The sequence below is a fragment of the Microtus pennsylvanicus genome, chromosome 1 (assembly GCF_037038515.1).
Source record: "Microtus pennsylvanicus isolate mMicPen1 chromosome 1, mMicPen1.hap1, whole genome shotgun sequence".
NCBI lineage: Eukaryota > Metazoa > Chordata > Mammalia > Rodentia > Cricetidae > Microtus > Microtus pennsylvanicus.
Window position 1 is genome coordinate 47993289 of NC_134579.1, and position 24212 is coordinate 48017500.

At 40.9% G+C, this 24212-nt stretch overlaps 2 protein-coding genes and 1 long non-coding RNA gene across 21 annotated transcripts in view; 1 reads left to right on the top strand and 2 right to left on the bottom strand.

Annotated features, from left to right (window-relative positions):
* Window positions 1-2276: 2276 nt before the first annotated feature.
* Abhd10 (abhydrolase domain containing 10, depalmitoylase) lies at window positions 2277-13299 on the bottom strand. 3 transcript variants are annotated; one of them, XM_075963942.1, is made up of 5 exons: window positions 13122-13296; window positions 12150-12333; window positions 8801-8912; window positions 8169-8306; window positions 2277-2975 (listed from the first exon to the last, which is right to left on the bottom strand). In XM_075963942.1, the coding sequence occupies exons 1-5, from the start codon at window positions 13237-13239 to the stop codon at window positions 2631-2633; spliced, it is 897 nt and encodes a 298-aa protein (XP_075820057.1). In that variant the 5' UTR covers window positions 13240-13296; the 3' UTR covers window positions 2277-2630. The 3 variants fall into 3 exon arrangements, with proteins under 3 accessions (XP_075820057.1, XP_075820060.1, XP_075820066.1); XM_075963945.1 differs by having other exon boundaries at window positions 12150-12342; window positions 13137-13294; XM_075963951.1 differs by lacking the exon at window positions 8169-8306 and having other exon boundaries at window positions 13122-13299.
* A 65-nt stretch (window positions 13300-13364) lies between these two features.
* Window positions 13365-17310, top strand: LOC142845200 (uncharacterized). The gene is made up of 3 exons (XR_012909816.1): window positions 13365-13791; window positions 14935-15088; window positions 17249-17310. It is a non-coding gene; the product is annotated as an uncharacterized LOC142845200 (long non-coding RNA).
* The window catches only part of Phldb2 (pleckstrin homology like domain family B member 2), a 98546-nt gene continuing 90147 nt past the window's right edge, over window positions 15814-24212 (bottom strand). For all 17 annotated transcript variants that reach the window (XM_075963935.1, XM_075963915.1, XM_075963851.1 and 14 more), the window contains 3 exons: window positions 22586-22805; window positions 18826-18911; window positions 15814-17527 (listed from right to left, as the gene is read on the bottom strand). In XM_075963935.1, the coding sequence (XP_075820050.1) occupies window positions 17387-17527; window positions 18826-18911; window positions 22586-22805 (447 nt within the window). In that variant the 3' untranslated portion in view covers window positions 15814-17386. The remainder of the gene's footprint in view (window positions 17528-18825; window positions 18912-22585; window positions 22806-24212) is intronic.

A 24212-nucleotide genomic window follows, 5' to 3' on the forward strand; every position in this document is an offset into this window, starting at 1 on the left:
AGTCCATGTGCGGGGATGCAGCCGGTCTTAGTTTGGATTTTATTGCTGCATTGACACATGCTGACTCTGCCACTTCATTACATTTTGCTTAACCCTAGAGAACTCCAATGGGCAGGGACCTTGTCCTTTCCGTTTTCCAATACTCTTCATGCCTAGCAATGTGTAGCCAAAGGTGTCCCCAAATGGCCCCACTCCTAGCTCAAGGAAACAAGGCTCACAGGATTCATGTTTTGTTGTTTTATGATTTTTCTCCGTGAGAAGAGACAATCATGTATGAGTTCAATTGCATGGGTATCAGAGGGTCCTGAGACCACCCCAGGTGTGCAGACTTGCTAGAATGCACAGAACTCACCATACAGCTCCTTTCACTACTGATTTGAATGAAAGGATCCAAAGCAGAGTGAGCAAAGGAAAAAGGCACATGGGGTGAAGTCCAGGGAAACTGGGGGAGAGCTTCCAAGAATCCATACTGGAGTCACTCAGGCTGAAACTGGGTCTCCAGCAAAGAGCTGTGACAGCTCATGTGATGTTGTCCACAAGGAAGCTTGTTAATAGTCAGCATCAATGGCTTTTATCAAATGACGCAGAGGTAGTCCCCTCTCCACATATACCAATATTCTGTGCACCTGGGAAGAAAGCAGGGTTCAGCACAATCCAGAGTTTATAGAGTTAATGCAAGTACAGAGAGCTACTGTGATCAGTGCTGGCCATAGTGGGAGTCCCTGAAACCCAAGTTCCCAGACAGCCAACAGCCAACTCCTAAAGTATGTTTTTCAGGAGGATCTACCCACCAGCTCTGCCACTTTCCTGCACAGGAATTTTAGCAACCTTTTCCAATGGCTATAAATACCCATTTCTTAAACTGTCCTTTGAACCAGGTTTACCATCTGCTGACTCTCACTCGTTTGTAAGTCTTTATATACTCACTTTACTAGTCATGTGTTCAACTTAATAGCTTAGACATAACTCATGAAGACTACAGTCTAGCCAAAATTAGTAACTAAAAAAACCATAGCTCTATATAAAGGCTAATATATATCAATATCAGTATCCCAGTGGCTATTAAGAAGCATGCTTTATACTAGCTTTTCTGTTGCTTTACTGACCACACTTCTGCCACTTCTAACTCAGGTAGTCACACGGCTTTATACTTAAGGCAGACTGGTAGAAAGTATTCTAGAAAACAGGACTAATACAAAAAAGATCACTTTTTTTATTTCAGTCTTACCAACCATTCTATAAAAATAAATGCATTATTAGGTGAATACCATTTAAATAGAAGGCATGTTTGCAGGAAAATGGGTAGAAATGAGGTTCTGTAAAGTGAAATACATTAGGTATGGAAAGTGTATTTTTTCTCATACGTAGAATATAGATTTAAATACACATATGAGATGGCTGGAGAAAATAGACTATGTACAGACAAGGGTCTAAAGGGGGAAGGGGAGCACGGAAGGGTTGTAGGAGAGGGAAAGAGAACTCTCTTATGTTGTCTCTCACACAGAGAATGACTTCAGGGCAGGAGCCTGAGGAAAGGCATGGAGAAAAGCAGAGAGTGAGACAGACAAGGTCGTGCAGTGGGATGTATATGAGTGAGGTACAATGACATGACAGATGTGTCAGAAATTATAATACCCATTATTTTACATGTAAATTAGAAAAATGTTAAAAACTGGACGACTCCCATAAAAATGAGAATTCAAAAGTCAAGAATACCTTTAACATCATTATAAAAGTTAACCTTAAAAAATTAAATAGTAATTTTAGTTTCAAATATAGCAGGTATCCTCATTTTTTCCAACTATATTATGTTGTAGACATTTTAGAATCATTTAAAATTTATTGCAATAAACATCTTCGTTGTGGGAGAGAGGGCCTGCTTTTCGCCCCGGCCACCCAGCTAGCTTACACCCAAAATAATCACACAGAAATTGTACTAATAAATCACTGCCTGGCCGATTAGCTCTAACCTCTTATTGGCTAACTCTCACATCTAGAGTCAACCCATTTCTAATAATCTGTATGTCACGAGTTCGTGGCTTATCGGGAAAGATTCAGCATGTCTGACCTGGCATCTCCATGGCGGCTCTCTCTCACTCTCTCCCTCCCAGCATTCAGTTCTGTCTACTCCGCCTAAGGGCTGCCCCATTAAAGGGCCAAGGCAGTTTCTTTATTCAACCAATGAAAGCAACACATAGACAGAAGAATCTCCTACACCATATCTTCCTCTATTTTGTGAGTTGCATTTTAAAATCAGAATTTTACAAACTTCCATATATAATGGTACCAAACAAAAACCAAAATATTCAAGCTTTATTGTAGTAGAAGGGAACATAAGTGCTGGCGCCGCTAAAGTATGCATAAGAAAGGTAAATATCTCTTGAATAAAAAAATAGGTACTACTTTAATGGGAAAAAGATCAACAATAAAAGGAAGGAAAAAAATTTCCAAACAGCAGCTAATACTTTTGTCACAATTTGTGTAGCTGTGCAAAGACATCATTAAATAAATACTTACTGGATATTTACAAAATAAAAGAGATAAACCCTAATGTATCTGGGTCTTTGATTTACTACCATTCTTTGAATCTTCTGGGTGCATTAGAGTGCATAGCAATTACAAGTGTGATTCTAGTGAACTACAGTTGACAGCTTGTCAATCAAGTCATCAATAGTGCAAACAAGCAGATGAATATCTGCTTTTTCCTTCATCCTGTGGTCACTGTTTTTCCGAAGGATGACATCTACATCTGGGCCGACAATTCGGTCAGCGACCTGCAGAGACGTGTGCCAAGGCATTATGTCGTCCTTCATGCCATGGAGCAAGCGCACAGGGCAGGTCACAGGAATGGGGCTATGTAACAAGCAGTGGTGTTCCGCTTCTTTAATGAAACTGTATGGAACGTGGTAAAATCCTTCTTCGTTGTATATAGATGGTAAGGTCCACTCCCCTTTCACTTCTATTTCCTTTTGCGCCTAGGGGGAAAAATAGAAACATGAACATAAATAACCCCAGTAGCAGACCTGAAGAGTCTGAGAAAGGCAGTCCTTAGGGGAAAGGGCAGAGGCAACACAGGAGCAACAAGAGTGATCACCAACCATTGGGCCAGGTGGGGCACACACTTTTAATCTCAGTACCAGGCAGAGGCAGGTGGATCTGTCAGTTGGAGGCCAGTCTGTTCTACAAAGTTCAAGTTCTAGGCAAACCAGAGTAACATAGAGAGACCCCATTAAAAGAAAACAAAAATTAATTACTGCTGCAAGGCACATAATTACTCTACTTTTATAAAAGAAATAAGGCTTACAGTTAAATGTCATATTCAATGTCCAAAGACAGAACTGTTTGACCTAGCAATCAAACTCAAACTCAGATTTTCCTACAAGTTTTTTTTTTAAATATTTATTTACTTATTCATTATGGATACAATATTCTGTCTGTGTGTATGTCTGCAGGCCAGAAGAGGGCACCAGAACTCATTACAGATGGTTATAAGCCACCACGTGGTTGCTGGGAATTGAACTCAGGACCTTTGGAAGAGCAGGCAGTGCCCTTAACCGCTGAGCCATCTCTCCAGCCCCCCATACAAGTTTTTTTTTTTAAGATTTATTTATTTATTATGTATACAACATTCTGCCTCCATGTATGCCTGTACGCCAGAAGAAGGTGACAAATCTCATCACAGATGGCTGTGAGCCACCATGTAGTTGCTGGGAATTGAACTCAGGACCTCTGGAAGAGCAGCCAGCCCTCTTAACCACTGAGCCATCTCTCCAGCCCCCCATACACGTTCTTATATCAAGGTCTACTTTACCCCAACTTGAAAGGGAAGCTGGAAGGGGAGAAAAGTACAGCAATTTCTGGATATTGGTCCCAAGACAGTGATGTTTATACAAGCAAATCTTAGAGTAATTGTTTTTGAAATTTCAAAACAATTACGTAATTTAGGTTGAAAGAAAGTTTTAAAACTGCATAGCTTCTATCTGTCAACATTCTAGGGATGAGAATTTACTGGTTTTTGGATAACACATTAAGAAGCCTTAGAAATGCTCATGAAAGCTAAACAATAATACTTCTAGAGAGTCTGATAAAATAAAACATTAACATATTATTTGAGCATTTTTATATTATTTGTGTTAAATAATTTTTCTAATTAAAAATTGGAATTTTGGGACTGGAAGGATGGCTCAGCAGTTAAAAATGCTTCCAGATCTTGCATAAGACCCAGCTGGGGTCTCAAATAATATGTTAATGGTCTGTAACTCTAGCTCCAAGGGATCTGACATCCTCTTTAGGCCTTCATGGGCACCACACTAACTGCACATACCTGCACACATATGCACTGGCACACACACAGTTAAAAATAAAATTTTTCAAAAATTGGAATTTTCTATGCAAAATAGAAAACACATAAAAGTACATTAAAAATCACTATAATCCCACTTTATGGCTATTTCATTATTATTCTAATTTATTTTCTTCCAATAGTTTTCCAAATGTTTTTTTAAAGTTTATAACATGTAAAACATATTATCAATTATATATTTACATAGTTTTCTATGCATTTTACTTACTTAGTGCATGTATGTTTTTTAAACTTCCAAAAAAGATTTTAAATGCTTATAAATTCCTATTTCCAGAGTATTGAAAAAAATCAATAAAATTTTGTAAATCTTGTTAGTATCACAAATGCAAAACAAGCTTTTAAAGCAAAAATGACAGGTATCTTTTGACGGAGGCCGCTTGTTCATTCTCAGCTGTTCAGTCCACGAAACAATCACTCAGAAACTATATTATTTGCATAGTTTGGCTAATAGCTTAAGCGTATTTCTGGCTAACTCATATCTTAAATTAGCCCATTTTTATTAATCTGTGTATCGCCATGTTGCTGTGGCTTACCAGCAAGGCTCTGGCATGTCTGTCTTCTGTGGCAGTGGCTACAAGGTGGCGTCCACTGACTCTACCTTCTTTCTCCCAGCATTCAGTTTAGTTTTCCTACCTAGCTCTATTCTGCTAAGTCACAGGCCAAAACAGCTTTATTCATTAACCAATGAAAGCACAGAACAACTTATCATACCAGTTATTCTCAAGCAACACTGTACTGTACTCCAGTAATGAAAAATTTGTTCCACCTATGCTAATTATGAACATACTCAATTAGTTAAGTTTCATTTTAAGCATCCCTGATCCCCACTTGTTATCTGGCCTCAAACCAAAGGTATATAGTTCATTTGAAGAACAAAGTTTTTTCCAACTAAACTTTAAAAAAGTTTGGCAATAAGTAAGATAGCATTACCAAGAGAACATAGTGATATTTTGTTTGTTTTTAACAAATAAAGCTTGCCTGAAGATCAGAGAGCAGAGCTAAGCCACTCTCTAGGCCAGTTAGTGGTGGCACACACCTTTAATCCCAGGACTCAGGGGACAGACAGATCTGTTAGTTCAAAACCACCCTGGGTTACACAAAACTGGTCCTGTCTAAAAGAGAAACAGAGCTCAAACAAAGGTAATCCCAGCACTTAGAACCACACGTCTTTAATCCCAGAACTAGGGAAGTGGAGAGAGAAGTGAAATGGCTGGGTGGAGAGAGGGCTATAAGGCAGGAAAAAGGAGCTCATGCAGTATAGGCAATCTGAGGAGCAGTGCAGTCTGAGGTCAGTATCTCCCCTTTGGTCTGAGCATTGGTAGAGGTGAGAACTTTCTAGGGTGTTGTGGGAGCTGCGGGCTGCATTCCTGCCACCCAGCTCCCTGCCGCCTGGCTAGCTTATGCCCCGAAATAACAACACACAAATTGTATTCATTTAAACACTGCCTGGCCCATTTGCTCTAGCTTCTTACTGGCTAATTCTTACATCTTGATTACCCATTTCTATTAATGTGTATTGTACCCCAAGGTGCGCTTACTGGGAAGATTCTAGCCTACGTCCATCCTAGGTCGGAGCTTCATCGCATCTGCCCCAGAGAGCAGAGCTAAGGCGTATGAGCTTACGTCCTCTTCCTCCCAGCATTCTGTTCTGTTTACTCCATCCACCTAAAGGCTGGCCTATCAAATGGGCCAAGGCAGTTTCTTTATTAGGCAATGATCTTCCTCCACCACTAGGGGCTGGCTGCTTTACTTCTCTGATCTTCAGCATTAACTCCTATATCTAATTCAGAGCTTTTATTATTAATACCAATTAGAATTTGTGCTACAAGAGAAATTGTATAGGATACATGCATGAGTTATACTCTAAGAAGAAACTTTACCAAGGCAATATGGTTTTTAGTTGCTTAGATTCCAAATGCCTATGAACTTTAAGATCCTCTAAAACATGAAGAAGACAGTGATCACAGACAGTTCTTTCTAGATAATAATGAGAAACTCTGCACATAATAGCCCTAAGCTTTGGGAAGTTGGCAAAGCTTCCCACTTTGGCTCTCTTGACACCTTAGGTCTAGTGATGAATGGGGAGGCAGTGTTCTCAGTGTCCCTGTACTTTCCTCTGTGCTGTTCAGTTTTGCAACAGCTTGACAAAAGCTAGTCATTTGGGAAGAGGATCTGTCAACTGAGAAAATACCTCTCTAATACTGGCCTACAGGCAAGTCTGTAGCGCCTTTTATTGATCAATAACTGATGATCAGCTCACCGTAGCTGGTGGCAAACCTAAGCAGAAGGTCCTGAATTGTTAAGGAAGCATGATGAGTACACCAAGTGCAAGCAAGGAAGAAGCATGTCTCCGTGGCTTTTGCTTCAGTTCCTGCTTTCAGGTCCTGTCCTGACTTTCTCCCAGTGATAGAGTGTGACCTGAGAGTTGTAAGATGAGATAAACCCTTTCTTTCCTCCCTAAGTTGCTTTTGGTCATGGAGTTTTATCTCAGCAATACTAACCCCACCTAAGACAACTTACAATTGATTTTTAATTTCTACCTTATCCACATGCTGAACAATCTAGTTACATATATGTGCAAAGAATGTGCATAGATCTTATAATTTTCAATAAGTCAAAACAAACAAAGGTGTTTAAGGAACTCCTTTTCGAGCTATAACATCCTTGAGAAAATTTCCTATCATGAAAAGCATTGCATTGGTGGGTCAAGAGATGTTGTGGAATAATCTTTTTGTACACTATGAAGAAATGTTACTCTGATTTGTTTAACAAAAAGCTAAACGGCCAATAGCCAGGCAGGATTTTCGGGGCAGCAACAACTTTGAGAAGAGGGCAGAGTCACCTATGGAGGCAGAGAGAACAGACATGCAAGAAAAGAGGTAAAAGCCACAAGTCATGTGGCAACACACAGATGAATAGAAATGAATAAATGAAGTTATAAGAACTAGTTAGAAACAAGCCCAAGCTATCTGCTGAGCTTTCATAATTAATAAGAAGTCTCCATGTCGTTTATTTGGGAGCTGGCTGGTCAGACAGAGAAAGACTGGCAACAAAGAGCATGAAGCAATGGGTCAGTTTCAGATTCACAAAGAAGAAACAGTATGAAAAACTTAAGCAATGAGAAAAAAAAAAGTGAAAAAAATCCAGATATCAGAGACAAGTACAGGGAAGACTAACACTGAAGTTCAGCTCTGACAGAAACTATCAGGACTCTCATGAGGTTAAGTTTATATGCAAGCGTGTAGAACCTCAGGTGACATTCCTCAGGAACACTACCCATTGCTGGTTTACTTAAAAAAAAAAAGCACTGTGTGTGTTGCTGATGTATATGCCTGTCTGCTGTATGTACCAGTACGCATGCACATGAAGGTCAGGAGAGGGGCAGGGGTGTCGTCTATCATTCTCCACTCACAGTCCTTTTGCAGCTATGTCTAACCTCTGAACTTGATGCTCAAGTTCACTAGCAAGTCTTAGTGATCTTCCTCTTGGAACTGGGCCTGTAGATGTTTATGGGAACACCTGACTTGTTAATAGGGAGCTAGGATCTTTTTTGTTTGTTACGTAAATGGAATAAAGAAAATAAAGCTAAAAAAGAAAGTATGCAGCATGACTTCATGATGTGGCTCATGACTTGACAGAATGTTTACAAGGAGCCATGAGAAAAGACAAGAGACTGCACAAAAGAGCAGCAAAGACAGATGGTCACTATAGTAAGAGAGACACAGCCAGTGCATAAGCCCAGAGAGAAAAGGCAGAAGAATGTCAGAAGGCAGTCACTGGGGTTGCCAAACGGCTCATGACTTACCTCAACAGAAAGTGCATGGAACTGTGTCACCAGGCCGTCTGCAGCAGTAGCTATACCAATAAGAGCTGCGACCTTTTCAGGCCGTGCAATTGCAGCATGCAGCATGAGCCATCCACCAAGTCTAGATCCGACCAGTATCTAAAAACAAATATGGACGGCTTTCAACAAGATTCTCATACTAGTCTATAAAGAGAATGGCTGAACAGAAATGTATGGACTTTGTATTTTACATATCCATGTGGATCCTAGACTTTTAATATGGAACAGAAAGTAAAATTCAATTATAACTACTGTAACAGTTCTTTGTTTTTCTTTTTTGTTTCTCCTGTGTAGTTCTTGCCGTGCTGGATCTTGCTTTGCAGACCAGTCTGGCCTCAAAATTAGAAATCTGCCTACCTCTGCCTTCCAATATAACTTTTGCAAAGCCCTTATGTCTATAATATAGAACTATGAAAACAAACTTTGTTCAATGAGAAGTGTTTATTGCTTACTAGAAAGTAAAATAGAACAATTTTAAATTAAATTTGTTTATCAAAATCGTAACTGACAAAATATTATCAGTTGATATACTTAAAGAAACAAATCAAACATTACTCGAGTCAAAAATCATTCTACTTAGCAAAAACAGTTACCTGTGGCCCTTCAGCTACATCATCAAGTATAGAGAGGACATCCTTTCTCCACTTCCCCACTGTGCATTCTGCTAAGTTACCATCTGAATTTCCAATTCCTGAGTAGTCAAACCTGGAAGAAGGGAAAATATATATTTATACCTAAATGTCTGTATGTGGACATTTGTCCATGCCTGCTTCTTCGATTTTTAAAGCAAAGTAGCACATTCTTCATTACTACAGTGACAAAACCGCAGCAGAACATCACTCAAGATGCATTCTAGCAAACTCTACTGGTACCTTCCAAGTACCTCTCACGTCAATCACTTTCTTACCTATTCTACTGCTACCCTTAGTACGTTATTATCTCAACTGTCATTGCTGTATTTCATCCTCATAGCCTATTCCCACAGTCAGAATGATCTTAAACTTTTAAATGAAATATCAGCATACATGTTTTGTATATTTAAAACTCAAAGCCCTTACCATACTTCCTTGACTACCACTCTGACCTCAGTTTCCAGAGCTCTCTTTCCCTTCCCATTGAATTCTCTCTGTCACGCCTGAAGTTAGAGGTGTGAGCCATTCACATTCCTGCATCATGGACGTTCACCTCTGCTTGGCATACCTCTACCTCCAGATGTCCATTAGGTATCCCTCAAATCACTCACTCCTTCAGCTCAAACGCTGGAGCTCATGAAAAGCTCTCATCATTCCCACGCTAAAACTGCTTCTTTCACAGCTCTATGCTCTAATACTGTCTTATTGTCTTCCTAGCAATTACTGCTACGTAGGACTAGAATCAACTTCATCATGAACTCTTCCTTCTAAATTTTCCTAGAGATCCAAGTTCAAAGGCTGTCTAATCTCTGAATTTTACCTTTTCTTCAATAAATTATGAAGTACCGTATCATTTCCCCAAGTTATCAAAATCCCCAGTCATTTGGAACTACTCCCAATTCCTGGCTGAACCCCTTTATAACTATGAGCTTTTGCATGCTATTCCACTGCCTAGAAAACTCCCCACCAAACTTCTCACCACTCTTTAAGTCACCTCGCTTCATTTGGAGAACTTTCCTCATTCAGTACCTGTGCTGGAGAGACAGACAGGTGGATCCCAGGAGCTCCCTGGCCAGTCAGTCTAGCCTACTTGACAAGCTTCAAACCAGTGAGAAACTTTGTCTCTGACAACAGGGTGAATGACTCCTGAAAAATAACAACCAAGGCTGTCTCCTGGCTTCCACACGCATGCACACAAGCATGCATGGGCATGCTCACACATTTGGAAGGCTGCTTTACACTCACCACTATTATAATGCTACACAAAAAGAACTTACTAAAAAAATCTGTGGTGAAAGGGCTATAGTTCATAAATGCATATTTATATAGCATCCAATATGCAGAAAACTACATTATGCCTGGAACTGGCTATAACTCAATCTGAAATGGAATTCAAGAACTAGTAAAACAGTGATTTCTATTTTTATGTATGTTTTGCTGTATGCGTTTCCATGTGTGGGGGTGTACACAGCACATGCACACATTTGCAGGGGCCAGAGGCTGACATCCAGTCTCTTCCTTGATCACTCTCCAGAGGCTCACTTTGTGGCTAGTCTGGCTAACCAGCTTGCTTAGGAGATTCCCTTCTCTGCCTTATAAATGTACCAGGGATTCCTGGTGGGCGGCCACACCCACCCTGCTCTCCCATGGGCTGGATTCAGAGAGCCCACACTTGTACAGAAAGCGCTTTATTCACTGAGCCATCTGCCCAGTCCTAAAATGCCCATTTCTTTATTGAATTATTTTTCAGACAAAAAAAGCAATGACAACAATATTTCTGTTTGAATATTCTCCTCAGAGGTCTCTCTCCATAGACAGAACTGCCCTTCTACCCACATCTTTATTTTCTTTCAGAGTTCCTTGTCTTGTCCATCCATTTCCCTCCGCAGTGTCTCTCGCCTTAGGTAATTTCTTCTTTTTTTGAATCACATTCTGATGAGTACTTCTGCCTAATAACCTCCAAATATTTTCATTCCTTGCTTAAGGGCAAGTACAATGCTTTACTATTAATATATTATGAAGATTTAGTCTTCAAAGTAAGTTAAATCAAGAGATTTTAAAATATATTTGAGAATGGAGATAAATAAATTTGCTAGTCTGACCAAAGGAATTAGACTAAATCCCTCTGAAAGACAAAATTTCTGCAACTACACTGAACAGATAATGCCTACCTAAAAGTTTTATATGGAGGGGCTGGAGAGACGGCTCAGAAGTTAAGGGCACTGCCTGCTCTTTCAAAGGTTCTGAGTTCAATTCCCAGCAACCACATGGTGGCTCACAACCATCTGTAATGAGGTCCAGTGCCCTCTTCTGGTCTGAGGACATACACACAGACAGAATATTGTATAAATAATAAATGAATAAATAAAAAACCTTTGTTTAAAAAAAGTTTTATATGGAGCTGTATTTTCTAGAATTCCTGAATGAATATTAATGAGACCCTTTTAAACATTTAAATGAATAGATTTTTAGGATGTGAGCACTAGAAAAGAAACTCAGAAATTATCTTTGGTCCAGCTTTCTCTTATTGGATAACAAACACGTGTCTACTGTGTGTTACTGATTTGTTTCATCAGTTACTGAAAGAATTCTGCCCTCAATCCTTATTTCTTCAATTCTATGTCAATGTTTTCCCCATTAAACTATATTCCCTTCTTAAAATTAAAATATCAAAAAATTTGATAAACCTAACAAATTTTGTTATATGAATACATTTTTATTAAGATATCTGAGTGAAAAGAAAGAAACAAATATGAAATTAAGTTTTAACTAAACATAAACCTTGTTTATGCTCACATACATTTAGATAACGTAAGTAAAAGAAAACAGAAATGTAAATTACACAATATCAACTTATAATGTTATATTACTTTTAAAAATACTATTTTTGTGTGTGAGTTGTGCTAGGGATTGGATCTAGGATTTTATGCTAAACACAAGCTCTAACCCTGAGCTATATACTCTCAGTCCTAAATATCTATTTTAGAAAGGAATAAAACAGTGATCAAATAAATTCTATGTCTTTAGTAGACAATCCATCAACACAAGCGATTACAAGAAACTCAATGAGCATATATGTTTTTGCCATACAGATTACTGTATGTTTAGAACTTAGTTGACAGTTCCCTTAAGGTACCCTTTTCTGCGAATCTAGCCAGCATGGCACAAAGACCTTAAAGACCCTAAACTACAAGATGAAAGTCTATACACTACTGAAATAAATTCATCTACTAAAATGCTGGCATTTACTTGAGTTGGCTCTATTATGATGCTAAATGGTAATATATTCTCTGATATGTATTGTTCCTACCTTATATAGGCGTGACCTAGAGATTTGCAAAACTCCTCAATTGCCAGTGCCTTTTTACCATTCATATCAGAAAGATAGCCAGGGATGAAGATAATTCCTGGGGTTTTGCCTTTTAGCTTCTTATAAGCCAGGCTTGGAAGGTCTGGTCGGTTAAGGAAACAGAGCGATACCTTTTGTCTGCAAGCTAAACAAAGTACACAAAGCATGAATCATAGTTTGAAAATTAATTTTGGAAAATCACATTTTCAAATCTTAACTTTAACTCATTGATAGGAAAATCAAAATAGGCTTCGAGTATGTTTTAAAGTTTCATCAAAATTTACTTTCTTAGAGCAAGGACCAATCATACTTTTCCAAAGTACACAATGAGGCAGAAAGTTCAATGAAACAAAAGACGGGCTCAACAAAAAAAAAATCTTCATGTTGGCACCACGTGATTATCCTGGACAGTAGTATTTAACATTTAGATTTAAATACACCACTTTGCCTCTCCCTGAAGGGTTCTTTCTGTTTTGTTTTAACAATGTTTCAAGAATTTCTTTTGAGAAGAAAATCAGATATTAGGTCCAAAGATGACATCTACACATACAAAGAACATGCCTCCTTCTTTATGTTTCCTCAAGTCAACCATGGGCAGGGCTAAACATTTATCAAAACATCGGTATGGAAAGCTCTAGAGGCAGGTAATAACCGTATACATCACATGCATATCTGAATTTATTTTTTTCTGGTCTTGGCGTTTGATTCAGAGAACGCAAACGCTCCTTAAATCGCTGTGTAAATCGCACTCAAGGACCTCCAAGAACGGCCCAGGGCCCCAGCAGAAAGCCGCCTCTGCCAGCCCTCCCCAGAAGTGCTCAGGGTGCCCACAGAGCCACACAGTTTTGAATGCAGCGCCAAGCCCCTCTCGGAGGGCAGGCAGCGGACCAATGCCGGGCGAGCCCGAGCCCCACCTTCCTCCCGTACACTAACCTGGCAGCCACCAAGCCCTTGGGGGCTTTCGAGCTAGCGAAGCAGCGATCGGGCCTCGGGGCCGGCCGAAGGACACAGCCGCACACGCCCACCTCCGACAGGGTACCCAGGCCGCCATCTTCCCAGCCGCCCCAGCGCCTGCCACAGGCCCGCGCGGATCGCGGGGACCCGAGGTCACACACGCGCAGTCCGCAGGAAGGCGGGGGGGGGGGGGGGCTTACGCTGCGTCGCGCGAGATTTGCGTCTGGAGCGGAGCCGCAGGCGCACGGGGGAGTCTGCCGGGCCACCTTCTGTTAGGCTGTTTATCTCCTCAAAGGGCGTCTGGCTTGTGACATTGGGGCGGCCTTGGCCGGCTTTCTTCACAGTGAGCTGCGGAAATCTCGGCGAGGAGCCAGGGCCGAATTGAACGTTCATAGAAGGGAAACCATGTTATCCCGAGGACCCAAAGACCCGTGACAACAATTGCTAGGCTTCTTGCATTACCAGTCCCCAAGGCTGCGCTTCAGCCTGTGCGGGCAAGGTTTCCAAGAGGCGACCTTAATCTAAAATTCACGTCATTGGAGTAGCATCGGGCATTCTTTGCTCTTCCCAAACATTTACTCAGCAGATTGTCAAAATTTCAAATAAGGAGCAGCCACAAGCAAAGATACTGGAGACACAGGGCTGCTAGGTGAGTGGCTACTAGCCTTTTGTCAGGCAATCCGGTCGTGTTTGTTACAACGCGCATAATTCCCGGTACTCTTTGAACTACCACCCAGCGCTTCTGACTGACCTAAATAAAATGAACACGGGTTCCTAAGGTCGTGTTTACCTTAGCACCATTTTATTTTAAGATGAAAAACAAGGCAGGGAGCAATCAATGGCTCTAATACTGTGATACTAGGATCTCTGGAATCTGACATCCTTCAGAATAATATGGGAGGGGTCAAGTATCACTGTATATGCCTTATCTTGTGTATTCTGGTTGAAATTATTGTACCTAGTGCAATACTTCAAGTAAAACCACGTCACTGTCTTGGTTAGTTTTGTCAGCTTCGGGCATCTAGGAAGAAGGAACCTTAACTGACAAATGCCCATGTCCATCAGATAGGCCTGTACTCGGTCTGTCCGGCACGTTCTTAATTGCTGACTGATGTAAGAGGTGTAAGAGGGCCTAGCCCACTGTAGGCGGTACATCTCCTGGTGGTGTGTCTGTGCTGTTTTAAGAAACAGCAGCTGAATGTGAGCCTAGGAGCAAACTGGTAAGCAATATTCCTCCTTGGTCGCTGCTTCAAGCTTCTGCCATGATTCCCTGCCTTGGCTTTCCTCAGTGCCCTGTAAGCTAAATAAACTCTTTTCTCCCTTAAGTTGGCTTTGGTCATGCCATTTATCACAACGACAGAAACAAACTTGGACTCTATCCCTTTAGAGATTTGGGAGCAGTTATTGGTACCAGAGTTAAAGCCAGGCATGTCTTTGAAGTCTTGAGAACATGATCTGTTAGAACACATGGGAGAAGCTTAATAAAGACAATATAGATCTTTTTTTTTAAAAAAATCATTTTGGTTTTGCTTCACTTACCTATGCCCCATTCCTAAATTATCTAATTAAAGTCATCTTTGCCTGGAAACATGAGAAGACATTGAGGAACAGAGCATAGCTGTATGTTCCCTTTTGAGGTTATAGGGACTCCTCATGACTGCGAACAGCATCGAAACATCAAGAGAGCTCATTATTGCATGAAGTAGCCAGATGCCCACCTGGATATGCTAAAATGAGACTCCCACAAATCCCATGGAATCTGAATGAAAGCTCTTCTGCTTCCTCCTGCCAGCTCCGTGTCAACAAAACTGTTTGCAGGTCACTGTCTCTCAAGTCATTGGTATGATCCATGGCCAGGATCAAAATGGGAGTTTTCACAGACCCATTTTGCCAGTTTGGATATAGGACCAGGATGGATAGAGATGCCCAAGAACTGAGTCAGAAAGGTAATTTTATCCAATGAATTCTACCTCATTTGTGTATCTTAACAGCACACACTTATCCTTGATATTGTTGGCCTCCATCCCTTTCTGCACTCTATTTTTGAGTGTCTCCTTGTACTTTATATGTAGCAGAATTTGAAAAATCTTGTGATTTATCCTAACGAAGGAAGTACTGTATATACACATAAAAGGGGCAGCCCATGGATTCCTTTCTCAATCCACTCTTACCAGTAAAACAAATCAGAAACCTAAGTGGTTTCGTGGCACTGTCAAAAGAGTTTCCCTGACAGTAGTGAGCTTGAAGCCAAACAGTTGTGAAGGTTTTTCTTGGTCATTGTTTCTTTCATCAGCATACAAAAGTAAAAGGACATTTTTTTTGAAGGCAGCTTCTCTGTCTGACACCCGGAAGAGGTCCCCACCAAGTGAAGCCTCAGACTTTCCTTCATGTTTGCATTGCACCTTTTAGGGAAGCAATAGCTAATCAATACAAACGGATGAGAGTGACATGTAAGATGTTCAGCGTTTACCTCATTTTGTCAGTGATAGGAATGTAATCAATGTCAGCACATATCTACCATTATGTAGATTCTACTGCTAGCTTTTGCTGATTAGTTCATCCTCTGTTATGTTACAGATAGGTTGTGTGTGTGTGTGTGTGTGTGTGTGTGTATGTGTATGTGTGTGTGTGTGCGAGAGAGAGAGAGAGAGAAAGAGATTACTTTCAAATGTGAAATCAGGTCAACACTTTAATCCAAACTCAATACATTTAGCACACATATCTAAAAGGTTCAGACATGCAAACTGATTAGAATACCCTTACCGTCCTATGGGGAAAGTACAGTACAGAAAAGCTGTGTCTTTACATTAACCGACCAGATCTTAGCAATTGCATTTTAATGTTTTAGATCACAAGAGTTGAAGGGGACTGCTGCAGAAATCACAGCTGAAAAAATACCTCCTACAGTCATGATATTTCTTCCTCATTATTCAAGTAAAACCTGGCATCATCCAGTTGCAAAATCTTATTAATGGTAACATGTATACAGGTATAAAAGTACACCGTAAGTTTAAAAAAAAAAATGTACCCAGTCAGGCTTGACAAAGTTTTGTGGACATTTCTAATCATTTCACGTGTACAAGTAAGTAATGGCATTATTTTCTACTTCTATCCATTCGGCATGTATTCGGAAAGAGTTCATTCATACTTACAAACACAAAACACAACAACTAAAATAAATGGCACTTGGAGAACGATTATAAAAGAGACTTGCCCGAAGTCACTTCATTAAAATAAAAAAAAATAGCTCTAGAAACAAGGCTATCTGTAGAGATAAAACTAAAAAGATATATAGCATAGAGAACATTACTTTGAATTTTGGTTGTCTTCAAAATAAAGATATTTGAATGGTTCTGTTTTTCAGCGAACCAGAGATGGCTTCATAGATATGCCATGTCAGGGTGCAGTTAACAGCTCTGCCCCATGAGCATGAGGAAGCGGGCAGTCTAAAGGAAATTGGCTGCTGGTTGCTTTTATTCTCAGCACCAGGAATGAGCACATCTTCAACAGAACAGGCTTCCCCCAGTAAGCATTCTCCTTAATTACAACTGCCAGATATTGCAGGTTTCTGTTTTCTGAGATGGCCTTTTCTAAAAACAAGGAGCTTTTTTTTTCCTTTTTAAAAAGTTTTTTTATGAACCTGGTTTACTATAAGTGCACAGTAGCTTCTGTGGTGGGAGGCACTACAGAATTGACATCACAATACCATTTTAAAGAGTATTGAGAGAGTAACACTGATGTTAAACAGGAGGCAAGCCATGTCTTTGGTTTGGGGGGGGGCAGTATTTAAAAATTAAGGCAAAATGTCTAAAATATGTTGCCTTCTAAATTATTATTTGCTAATTTTTATAAAATGCTACTTCCTACAAAGAAGGCAGCTGATTACCAATGGTAATAATTTGGGTGCTAAAATAGTATATTTCTAAGTACATATTTACAGACATCGTGTAAACCGTTCAGTGTATTTAACCAACATCAACTGATAAAAAGAGTGTATGAGAAATTCGCATCTAAATGATGCTCTTATGAAAATAGTGTTTTGGTTTAGGTTTGTCAAGGGAGCTGCAGTTCTGTCATCATGAGTCCTGCTTTCTTTTGTACAAAAGGCTTCCCAGTATGAAGAGTTCTGAGTGCACGCGGCTAAAGGGACGTCTGTTGGGCCTTGCCATCTGAGACAGGATATGGCTTCATTCTTGTGAGAGATTACTGCGGTCTGCCATGAAGTGGACCGTTGCTGGAGTTCATTACAACAGGAAGTGCGTGTATCCTTCTGCTCCAGTCACTATGACATCCATCCAGATCCGCATGGCCTCCGGGGAAGGAGCCACCATGTAATAGATTCTGTCGTGTGTCTTCACACTAAAGGTGAGTAGTGGGTTCGGACTCTGCAATTGAAACAAGAACAGAATGTCAAAGAGACACTTGGAAAGTTGAGCATCAGCAACGGCATGTGAAGGTTCTTATGCTTTAAAAGCTGCCCTTGACAGAAATTTATAAAGGCACTTTATGCTACACTACAGCTTTCCCCTCCGGAGGTCCCTTCCACCTTCCTCAGGATGGGTCATTTGTCTGGCTTTTCTATAAGAACTCTCATGCAGAGATTCACTAACTAGTTGGTAAAGCATGGTGTCTAGCTGATGGGAGAATAATAAGAGTTATTCCTGACCTTTTAAAGGTCCTGATACGTTATGACTTGCCTTCATATATATTATATAAAAGTAATATATATTATATATAGAATAGTTCCCTCCAAAAATGCTTGCATAGCAGCTTGTGAGTGTCTCCCAGACCGTTACATCCAGCACCTTTCCTTATGTCATCATGACTTTATCCCTAAACATCAACCATTTACCCAGTGTATTTTAAATTTTAACTTGCAGCAGTGTTCTGAACATTTTGTCCATCATGTGAGACCACAACCTCTAAATCATTTAAAATCCCCAAATAACCTACCTCGATTACATATTCCAATTACAGAAATTATCAAGTATTAGTTGCAGATGCTCATGACACCACCTACGCAGGAGGCTGGCTGAAGTGGGACATTGCAAGTTCAAAGTAAGTCCAGGCCACTGAGTGAGACTATGGGGGCCCACAGACTAGGTCACAGAGTCTGAACTTATTCTTGCTCTCTCAAGGTTGCTGACAACAGGCGTGGCTACAAACGAGCTCCTGACCCAGTGTGTGGTTAACTAGTATTCTGAGTAGAGGTGGATCCGCTCCACCTTGCTGTTCCTGCTCCTTCAGAGGAGATTGGCAGAAGGTTCCAGCGACTGGCTGCCTGCAGGAAGGATACATGGTCTATTCCTTATATCATGTTATGGAAGTCTGTTGCCTCCTCCTCCTCTTTTAGAGTGGAGTATATAAGCGTGTGGAAAACAAACGCGGGCAGGTTCAGTATTCACTGAATTTCCCTTCCAGCGCTGTTCTGTGTTTCTGTCTCTTATTTCTCTCATATCTCTGTTCCTTTTGCTTAATGATTCCAATCCTCTTGCTCTACCCTGGAACGTGCAAATTTTGTGGAGGCTGAACCCCAACAGATGTCACCCCAATGTGTGGCTTATGACAGTGAGACCCTGTCTCAAAAACAGAACATGAAAAGGGACTAAGGATAAAGCAGTTGCCTGGAGTACAAAGGGCCCCAGGGGAAAAAGTTGCAGACACTGAGGAAATTGATATTTACCTTATTAGCATTCTTGAGGTGATCATAATACACTTCTTCGATGGCTTGAAAGTATATCACTCCCTTTAATTTAGCCTCATGCTTGTCTGCAAAGATATATGAGTGTGAAGTACTTTAGATGAACAGGAAAAACCTCGGGTTCGTGATTAATTATCCTTATTAAAATATTTATCTAGCAATAAATTATCTTAGATTAATTCAGATAACCTAGGTGATCCACCCAGGCTCCAGTGGACAGCCGCAAACATCTGGTTAAACTCAGTGGGTCACAAAGTAAAAAGCCATGAGTGTGGGAAGGAGATCAGTAGAGGACAAGACAGGGTGAATACAGGAGCGATCGATAGCAGTTCCATCTTACACACGTGTGAAACTGTCCAAGAGTAGGGTTAATGTTTCCTTTATTTTAAATGCATTTGGCCATTGATTTATTTGTTTATTTATTTTGAGGTAGTGTCTCTCTACATAGCTAAGGCTGCCCTAGAACTCACTATGTAGACCAGGCTAGCCTCAAGCTTACAGGCCTGCCTCTCTCTCTCTGCTGAGCACTGAGATTAAAGAACAAAACAAAATAGCCACTGAAACAACCACCCAGTCAATCACCACCTCTCTGTGTCCTATTAAATGACCATCTTCTGAGGGTGTAGGTATGAGGAGGAGGGAAGCAGCTGCCAGCAGTTGTTGGGAGAAACATGGGAGAGACCACTCCCATTAGAGAGCAACCAGGAAAACAACCCAGCTAAAGATGCACAGACCCTCTTCTCATGTTTTACTTTGAAATTTTATTTATTTATTTAAGCAATGAAGTCACAAGCAGCGGCTGCTCTGGGTCTGTGTTGACTGACACAGGAGTCCTGCTTGAGTCTGAACAAGAGACTGATGAATGACGGGCTAGCCACACAGCGGGTCACCTTAGCTGTTGAAACAATGGCAGTACCTGCACACATTCACAAGGAAAAAATCTTCCATGCTGTGACATGAGCAGTCTGGATAACTCTGGACTCAAACTGTGTAAAAGCAGTTAGGAAAGTAACTCAGACTTAGCTTTCTCTAACAGTCCACGGCCATAAGGTTTTTAGCTTTAGCATAGTGAGAAAATCAAATTGTATGTGTGCATAGGTGTGTTGTGTATGTGTGTACACAATGTATAAAATCTATTTTAGGTTTACCAGTGGGAGACTGGAACACATGGCAGGAAAGAGACTTTACGTATGCAGGCTTCATTGAATATTAGTATTTTTACTGAGTAAACGCCTCCTTTTCTCCACTAATAATACAGAGCTGGCTCATAAACACCGGCCCAGACCACATTTAACCCAGTCTTCCCTAACATAACTGACCAGGGGCCATAGTTGCGTATGTTTGCTTTGGCTCTTCATTGGAAAAATATTGTTTTAATTAATACCATGCTCGGTGGATTCCAGCCAGAGTCAGTTGAGAGAGAAGGTCGGCGCAGCTTTCAAACATTTCTTGGAAAAGATCCTGCAGTTAATTCGAGGGAATACAGTAACACCTTGTTTGCTCCCAACACATGTAAGATTAAAATCTGGAGACAAAAGTAAAATGCCAGTGTTCCCAGTAGGCAGAAAACTGGGGAATGACGTTTTGTTTTCAGGCCATCTCGTCAGGGAGAATGCACTCTGAAAAAACATGAACTTCTCACTACACTGTGAACTGAGGGATCAGCACGGATGTGGGTGAGATACTTCAATTCACTATCTCTCTCAGCAGCTTACAGACCTCTTCCTAGGCCTGTTTTCTCTAGAGGCTCTCTTGAAGAGCTGAGTACAAAGGGCAAGGTCACGCACGACAGAGTTCCAGTGCTCTTTAAAGGTTTTCAGCACTCTGTTTGACTGCAGTGAGGCCATTTACCTTGATGAGAAGCCAAGGGGGTGTGGCTTTTGTAGGGTCAAGGCTAGCCTGAGCTGCATCTTTGTGAGTGGTTAGAAATGGATCTTTGCCTATGCTTGAGGGTGTTTGGAAAAGGGATGGGAGTTGGGCCATGTAGAGCACACACAGCTAATGATTGACAGCAGTGAACAGGGCCAAGGCAGCATCTACCCAAGGCCGTTCTACTGCTCAGGCACTTCCGATGTGAATGCAAAAGAGCTGGAGGAATCTATTCCTTTTCAGTTTGGGTACTAGGGCTTTGAATATGCCAGAAACTTGCTACTTAAAATAAAACAGAACAATCAACTATCCAGAGTTTCAATAGAAGCAGGTCCTACATGGGTTAGAGGGAGGGAGGTTAGTAGGGTCCCTGAACCACACACCTGATTGATGTACACAAAACTGGAAACAGGCTCACAGACCAGAAAAACATGGGGTAATGAAGATGCTCTCTCTTCGAAGGCCTTTGAATCTTCTCTGTTGGAACATTCTGAGTGAGGCTGTCTATAAATACTAGCTTGCCACACAACCATGCCTATGTGTTGATGGATGCTACATTGGATTTCTTATGAAGCAGGTATCTTTCCTATTTGCACTGAGGTTGTTACTCTTGACCTTTATGAAACTCCGGATAAAAAGCAGGCTCCTATGAGGGCCAGGCCATTAGCTCTAACCAGCAACTTCAGAGTTAACTGGAGCCCCTCACTGAAAGGTGTGGGTCTCAGGCTGCTTCTTCACCGCAGGCCTGGGACTCCTTGGGCAATATTTCCTTTTACCCACTGATTCTGGCTTCTCATCCCATGCCCAGTGCAAACTGTGATTCTGACTATGCTCTCCTAAGTGCTTCCAGAGTGACCCCGAAATCTGGGAACCAGGGTGGTACACCACCCCTTCTTAGCAGCTGAAGAGACTCAGACTATGCTAATGTCTGTAACGGGCATGTTTTGCATTCAGTGCACAAGTAAATTAGATGCTAACTCGTTTATTTTGTTGCTTGTAGACAGGGTTTCTCGCTATGTAGCCCAGACTGGCTTCAGACTCACCATTCTGTTTTTATCCATTGAGTGATGAGACTGCAATTATGTACGACTGTGCCCCATCACAGACCCTTTTTAACCAGTTATGTTATGTTTTCATAAGATTCGGTAGAGTATGCTTCCCATGGTTAAGCATGTAAAACTCCCAAACTGCTTTCAACACTTAATGAATGCTTTCTTATTCCCTAGTTTGCTGATGAGCTCTACTCTCTATACTTGAGAGGTCCGAGTACCTTACAAAGCACAGCTCAACGACTGGCAACGAGGGCTGCTTGGCTCTGTGTAATCTAAATAGGTCATATGGCAAAAAGTAAATACATACTAATGGGGTATTTTCTCTGGCCTTGTGGTTTAAAGGACAATAATTTAATGTAAATATACATTCTATTTAATATGTATTGGGGCTGTTATTTCAGAATTAGAATAGATTGATTCACATTTTAAAGGCACATGATTTCTATTTGTAAAAAATAAAATTCATAACATATTCAACTGTATAAATATGGATACAAAATATAATGTATGCCTACCAAGCTATCATTGCCATTATTTTATATCATTGCCATTATTTTATATATCAGCCTTTCTTTCTTTCTTTCTTTCTTTCTTTCTTTCTTTCTTTCTTTCTTTCTTTCTTTCTTTTTCTCTCTTTTTCTGTTTCTTTTCTTTTTGAGACAGGGTCTCACCACGTTGCCTAGGTTAGTCACACATTTATGGGTTCAAATGGATTCTACTGTCTCAGCCTCGAAAATTTTCTGGTTCAGATGATGAATTTCTATTTCCTTTTATTTTTAGTAGACTTTGAATGCATTGCTTCAGTTTGTTTTACCACTCACCTGCATAATAAGAAAATGTCCGCTTATTCCGGTCAAAAACAAACCAGCGTTTCTTCCACGTTTTAATTTTTCCACCCATTTTGATGAGGTATCCTCGGCAGGTCTTCTCTGTGATTGACACATGAAAACAGGTGTCAATATTGTGGCCCGCTGTCTCCACATGACTCCGCAAATCGAAGTCTTCCTTTCGGACAGGCAGATAGCGAGTCAGAGGACGAGCCTGGAAAAGAGCAAAACCCGTTTCCGCTCCAGAGAACTGTTTCATTTCAGATCACATGTTAGATGCGAGAAGGACAGGTAGAGCCAAAGCCTTAAGATGCCAAGTAATTCACAAGGACCCAAGGTAAACAAAGCACTTGTCACTGGAGCCTAAGCATCAGACTTAATCATGGTACTCCATTAGAGAAGGGGTGCCTGAAAGCAGGCCTGTTGATTCTATTCCTTGAGAGGGGCAGAAGAGAGGATGGAAAGACCTCACCAGCGGAACATTAGAGAAGTCAGCCCGGAGGCCGTGTAGGGAGTGAGACTGCTGCCATCCAGCTACTCCTTCCCCCACCACAACACAATACAGTTCTAAGGTCATCCACACACGGTCTGATCGAACAGACACTGTATGGTAGGCATGACCCCCAGAAGATCCCACGGAGTTAAGGTATATTCTTTGAAAAGAGAAGTTAAAATAAACTGAGGGTAGAATCGATCCTGGAGCTAAAGTGGGAAGCTGTATGGGAGCAGAGGCCCCAGGGAATGTACACAGATGGCTTGTTTTCTGAATGATGAGGGCCGAGGGTCACATCATCCAGGAAGCACAGATCACCAAGGATGCTGCTTCCTAATGCTCTCTCTCTCTCTCTCTCTCTCTCTCTCTCTCTCTCTCTCTCTCTCTCTCTCCCTAAAATTCTGCTAAATAATTCCATGCTTTTGCTCTGGGGAAATGATCTAATCGTATAGTGGGAGGAAAAGCTTATAGTCAAGTTTAAAATAGAATTCTGCCCTTTGGTTTGACTTCAGAATTCCAGGCATGGATGACCTTCTCTGTCTTTATGATGACCATCAGAGTTTAGCAGAGGTCAGAGTATAGTCCAATGAAAGAATCCATTGCAGTTTCCACTTTTCCTCGGTGTTTTACCTTCCCTGTAAGGCAGCTGCCACAGGCTTGCCAAAGTCCCAGTCCACATAAAATTTTAAAGACAGCAGCCAGGCGCTGTAGGACCAAACCCAGACAGCAACTGGAGCGGATGAGGGAAATAATGCCTTTGAGTCTACTGGGTGAATGACCAACTTTGATGAAACGAATGTGAGCTTTACAGGCTGCAGTATTTTTTTCTTTATCCTCAGGAAATATATATAATGAAGCGGCTAGAGTGAAAAGAGCAGGGATTTAAATCTACACTGACCCTGAAAGAGAGCTAAACCAAATGGATATTTTTCCTAAATTTGGTTGTTTTTTAACTGAAGGAGCAGTATTATAGATTGGTATAGGAAAGAGGACATATGTGGTTAGAGAAAAAAGTGGGAGGGATACTACTACCACACTAGGAAACTGGGCTGGTACAATTTAAGTTTATCATGCTTTGGAAAGTTTGCTTCTAGAGGTTGCCTGATAGAATCTTTCCTCCATCACAGT

What these genes read in the sequence shown, in the direction of transcription:
- Abhd10 (XM_075963942.1), bottom strand. Translation starts at nt 13,239, where the DNA reads ATGGCGGCCTGGGTACCCTGTCGGAGGTGGGCGTGTGCGGCTGTGTCC. An exon ending in AAGGGCTTGGTGGCTGCCAG is followed by an intron (nt 12,334 to 13,121) that starts GTTAGTGTACGG and finishes TACTTTGTTTAG; the next exon opens with CTTGCAGACAAAAGGTATCG. An exon ending in ATGTAGCTGAAGGGCCACAG is followed by an intron (nt 8,307 to 8,800) that starts GTAACTGTTTTT and finishes ATTTGTTTTTAG; the next exon opens with ATACTGGTCGGATCTAGACT.